This window comes from Octopus sinensis, linkage group LG15 (genome assembly GCF_006345805.1).
Source record: "Octopus sinensis linkage group LG15, ASM634580v1, whole genome shotgun sequence".
Taxonomy (NCBI): Eukaryota; Metazoa; Mollusca; class Cephalopoda; order Octopoda; family Octopodidae; genus Octopus; species Octopus sinensis.
The window spans coordinates 63,043,896-63,049,747 of record NC_043011.1 but is presented as its reverse complement, the minus strand read 5'-3'; the positions used below and the strand labels follow the sequence as shown (position 1 = coordinate 63,049,747).

Here is a 5,852-nt window from a genome sequence, read left to right as displayed (position 1 = left end):
GTGTTTTGATGTATGTACGTGTGTATGTATGCTTATTTAAAGAAACGGTAGGAACAGAATAAAAGAAAGAAAGAAAAAGCAAAGAAAGAAAGAAGGACGGAAGGAAAGAATGAAGGAAAGAAAGAAAGAAGGAAAGAAAGAAAGTAAGAAATAATGAAAGACAGAAAGACAAACAGAAAGAAACGAATGAAATTGGAAAAGATTTACAAGGTGAATTTTTTGTTTTCAATATCATCATTTACAAAAAAAATATATAGACAAGTTACGCCCAATCACAAATATTAGGATTCATGGCTGCTACTACTACTAGGAACTTACCGAAGAGGGCGAAACAGAGAAACACGATTGATTTCATCCTTGGTCTTTTAGAAAACAATATAGAAGTTAAGGGTGTATAGAGACAGTAATCCTGGCTTATACACGTCTTATATATATATACAAATGAAATGCTCACCAGATGGTCAGGCTCACCGGCTCCGTATAAAATGTATGTCTTGAACAATTATAGACCGGATCAATTATTTCAGATAGATTTCTAAGGTTTATAGTATTTTGCAAAAGAAAAGCAAAAAAAGAAACTATAAAGTCGTCTCTTGGTTAGCGATAATTTATTTTCTTTCGTTGTAATATTTTATTTCAGTTTCTTTTGAAAATTCCAGTTCTAAGCCCGTGTGCTAACTATAGATTTCTCAATACACAAAAATTGGGTTTACAATAAAATTTGCTAGTGATTATATAAATATATATACTTATGCATATAAGTATGTATCTATATATGTCTCCCCTCATATATGCATACATATGTGTGTATGCATATATATATATATATATATATATATACATATATACGTGTGTGTGTATTCATATATGTATATATGTATATATATATATATATATATATATATATATATATATATATACCCTCACAAAAAGAACGAGATCAAATATTGTACACGCTTTCGTAGCGTGCTAATGTAAAATTGCTATCCTACAAAATATTTTTAAGTGTACATTATTCATTATTTGTAAGTTTTACTTCCTTTATATATATATACACACACACCACACACACACACACACACACATATATATATATATATATATATATATATATATATACATATATATATATACATATATATATACATATATATATGTACACATATATATATATATATATACATACATACATATATATGTATGTATGTATGTATGTATTTATATTGGTATATATACGTAGAGAGAGGCAGACATAGAGAGAGGCAGACATGTAGAGAGGCGGAAAAACAAACAGAAGGTAAAAAGATTCTTTTTAATATAATGCCAACGCAAAATTACAAACTATGATGAAAATTTTGCAGAGTTACCAAATAAAATTTACATATTCTAGCATAAAGAATCTTTGATATCTTTCAAAGGATATTATATTTATTTGGTTGGCGCTTATTTTAATGTTGATAAAATTACACTACAACGGTTTCCCATACTTTATTTCGCACGACGCCTGCGGCTGGACATTAGTAATCCTTTGATCGCAAATGAATAAGCCATTTGTACATTATTCCGACAGTAATTTCAAGTTATTCATTACGTAGACTGAAATAGGAACATGAAACAGTAAACGTTTCTTTATAAACGTAAAAGATATTACAGTATCACCGCCACGCTAACTCATATTTATAATGATTCCAATATAAGTTTATTTGTATAACCGAACTCTGCCGGTGTCTCCAGTGATTGTTTCTCATAAAGCCATGCCTCAAATCCGCGTCGACACGCCGCCATGTAATGCGAGTCGAGAGTTTACTAAACTCTATCCTTAACTTGTACTGTAGTTTCTGAACACAGCAAGGGCAAATAACTATGTAATCTTCGGTTTGATTTTGAACTCTGAACGTAATTAACTAGACTCTACACTGCAACATATTGCGTCACATTCTATACTAGTTCTGTTATACAAACACCCACACATCTACGTATTCAAAATTTCACAAGTCTCAAGAAGGAAGGTTAAAGAACAAAATATAGATTAAATATTGTTCTGTGATAAATGCGGAATGTTAATCAGTTTATTTAAGGCAGCTAAAATAAGAATTTACTGCCAGCTATAAATGAAAGACACACATATAACTGAAAACCTTTAAAAAGGAGAACGTTCAATGCGTTGTGTGCCAAAATGAGATATATAAAGAAATCTTTCGTAGAAAGACACACATTTTGTTTAAACTTTTAGCCATTATTTTGTTTATAATCTTGACAGAATCCGGTAGCAGACCAAAATAGATTGTATATTTCCGATCAGGAACACAACATCACTCGTATATACGTACACATATACGCGTCATGTGAGATTTAAGTGAATATTTATTCGTATAACAATACTGGAGATCGAAACAGTTACTAAAATACCAACTGACTTATTGGACAATAATCAAATCTATGAATATTTAGAAATAAGTGAAATTAAAACGCACTACACACCTTCCTTATTTCATTTCGTAACACAATCTTGCTCTAATATATTTGAAATATTTGAAACTGGAATTTCGTATCATTTACAGAGAAAATCTTTCGGAAGACATAAGGGAAATGCCGTTAGTGGGACAGGTAGCGAAGGGGAGGAGAAGAAATGCAATAAAACTGGATAAGACATCATAAAGTGGGGATGAAGGAAATGAAAGAAAGTGAAACGAAATAGAAGACAACAGAGTTAGTAGGGTACACGAGGGTTTATCTTCTGCAATAGGTTGATAGATATACGTTGCGATGGTGAATTGCACGAAACGTTGATAATTGTTTAGGAATTTTGAATGTTAAGTGTATAAAGGAAATATCCATTAGGAAAGGATCAGTGCGAAGCTAAAACTGTTTCATCGTAAAACATTAGCGAAGGAGATCTGAGCAGGTTACATGCATGGGAGTGAGTTGGCGAGGGGAATGAGTGTGAGTGAGAGGCGAGTGAGGGAGAGTGAGTTAGTGAGTGAATAAGTGAATGAGAGTGAATGAGTGATTGAGCGTGTGAATGAGACTGTGTGAATGAGTAAGTGAATGAGTGAGCGAGTGAGTGAGTGACTCACTGAGTTTTTGGGTGAGTGTGGCTCGTGTCTAGTCATCAGCATGGAAACCAGTGAGTCATCGTCGTGTCTATAAGAGGGTCGGTAGTTGCATATTCACGTGCATTTCTACATTTGAATATGTGCATTTCCATTGAAGACAATTGGGTCGGTCTAGTGAACATATTCAGCTTTTCTTGAGCAAGGGAATGCAAGCCACTGCGAAAGTGTTGTATCATATATCCATAGTAATCTTAATTATATTGCAGCGTGAAGGTGTTTGTAAGTCATTTAAGAAACACACAAAAACCATTAGATTCACTTCAACATTTAAATTTAATTTGTGAAACTATTTTCATCGTTTTAAGATCGCGAATTGTTCACTGACAAACCTTTGTGGTGCAGCACGGAATCTTGTCACTGAACAGGTCAGGGTCTCAAAGCGACGAAAATATTTTTAAAAATTAAATTTAAATGTTGAAGTGAATCTAACGGTTTTTGTGTGTTTGTTAAATGGTTATAAACAACTTCCACGCTGCAATTGTTTTCGTTCCAGCACACAATCTCAGATCAGGTCACTTGCTATGCAAGTACATCTCCTTATTTGTATTGCCAGCGATGAATGTGCTTACTAAGTATCTATGCGAATGTTGTGCAAATGGTGAATATCTGTGTGCATGTTAAATGTTAATATATGCATGCTGTGTGCGCGAAACGTAATTCTGTTCAGATGTATGGGTTTATGAGGAAAAAGAAGGGGGGAAGCATCAAGAAACCTACAAATATTGATGATAAAAGAGCCTTTTTTCGTATGGCATTTGGGAAAACAGACATTGATTTATTTTGTTATTGCCTTTCGAGCAGATGGAGGCATCATTGGAAGAATGTGCTGATAATGTTTGTTCAAATGGTGCGCTAGATGTCGTTAGAGACGCATGCTCAAGCGATACCCACAGAATCTTGAACCGCAAAGAAAACAAGGTAAATAGGATTGTACTGGTTATGTTGTTTGATAGCGATGTTGCTGCAAGTAGGGCAGCTACCAGCATCTCCGCAGTGTTACTCAAAACTATTTGTGTGTTGACGATCCTGGATTCTCGTAATAATACCGTGTGATATTTGATTTCATTTACTTGAGACACAGGATTATATATATATATATATATATATATATATATATATATATATATATATATATATATATATATATATATATATATATATATATATATATATGTATATATATATGTATGTATGAATACATAGGCGCAGACGTTGCTGTTTGGTAAGTACCTTGCTTGCCAACTGCATGGTTCCGGGTTCAGTCCCATTGCGTGGCAACTTGGGCAAGTGTCTTCTGCTATAGCCATGGGTCGACCAAAATCTTGTGAGTGGATTTGGTAAAGGAAGCTGAAAGAAACCGGTCGTACATACATATATGTGCGTGTGTATGTATATGTGTGCATGTATGCATATCTATGTTAGTCCCCCACCCATCATCGCTTTACAACCGATGCTGGTGTGTTTACGTCCCCGTAACCTAGCGTTTCGGCAAAGAGACCGATTGATTAAGAACTAGGCTTACATAGAATAAGTTCTGGTGACCTCATTCCTAAGGTATTTTTCGATGTCATTGTTTATGTTATTATTATTATTATTATTATTATTATTATTGAGTGAGAGAGCAGTGCATGCCATCAAAGTGACACTGGGGTAAAATATACAAAGCCCAATATACCCATCATGACTACCCGTCTGATAAAGGTACACCAGGTACATGCATCACAACCATATGTGCGCGACATGGTGATCTCATATCATGATAAACAGCACATGACCTTGCAGGTGGGGCCCAGTTAGAATTTTCTTCAGGTTGAGTAGCCCATCCCGCTCAAAAGGTCCCTATTATTATTATTATTATTATTATTATTATTATTATTATTATTATTATTATTATTATTATTATTATTATTATTATTATTATTATTATTATTATTATTCAGTAGTTTTATTTTTTATAGCGTGCTTTCACTTCACTACCGAGCGCAGCTCTGTGTGCCTTGGGTATGTACTGTGATTTGTTGTGATGCCCTGATGGTTATTGTATGGAAAGTGTTCTGCGTAGGATGTGTGCAGTGCCTAGTAGTGCAATTTTCTGTATGTTATATGTGTTTGTAAGTCCTGGTGTTTTTGTTATGTATTTGTCTGAATATTTTTTTATCATGCCTAATGCACCTACTATGATAGGAATTGTTTCTGTTTTTAGATTCCACATTCTGGCTACCTCCATTTCCAGGTCTTTGTATTTTGAAAGTTTCTCCATTCCTTTTAGAGACACGTTGTCATCTGCCGGTATTGATACATCAATTAGAAAGCATTTTTTTTCTTCATGATCTCTGACAACTATATCTGGTCTGTTGGCCTTAATTTCTCTCTCTGTGTGTATCGGCATATCCCAGAGTATGGTTGCTTTCTCTTTTTCTGTGACCTTTTCTGGTGTGTGCCTATACCATCTTTTTTCTGTTGTCACTCCATAATGTTGGCATTGCTTCCAGGGTATGTAGGTTCCAACTCTGTCATGTCTGTGAATATATTCCTTCTTAGCCAGGACTGGGCAGCTAGAGATAATATGATTTATTGTTTCTTGTCCATCTCCACATATTCTGCAGTTACTTGTAATATTTCTTTTCATTACATGTTTTTGGTAATTTCTGGTGGGGAGGCTTTGGTCTTGTGCCGCAATTAAAAATCCTTCTGTCTCTGCTTTGAGTCCTGAGCTTCTCAACCATTGCTGGGATT

The 5,852-nt window shown here is 34.3% G+C and overlaps 1 protein-coding gene across 1 annotated transcript in view; it reads right to left on the bottom strand.

Annotated features, from left to right (window-relative positions):
• LOC115219848 overlaps positions 1 to 467 on the bottom strand; it is an 18,270-nt gene extending 17,803 nt beyond the window's left edge. Inside the window, exon 1 of the mRNA XM_029790137.2 lies at positions 319 to 467. Within this exon, the coding sequence (XP_029645997.1) occupies positions 319 to 355 (37 nt within the window). The 5' untranslated portion in view covers positions 356 to 467. The remainder of the gene's footprint in view (positions 1 to 318) is intronic.
• Between the last annotated feature and the right edge of the window lie 5,385 nt (positions 468 to 5,852).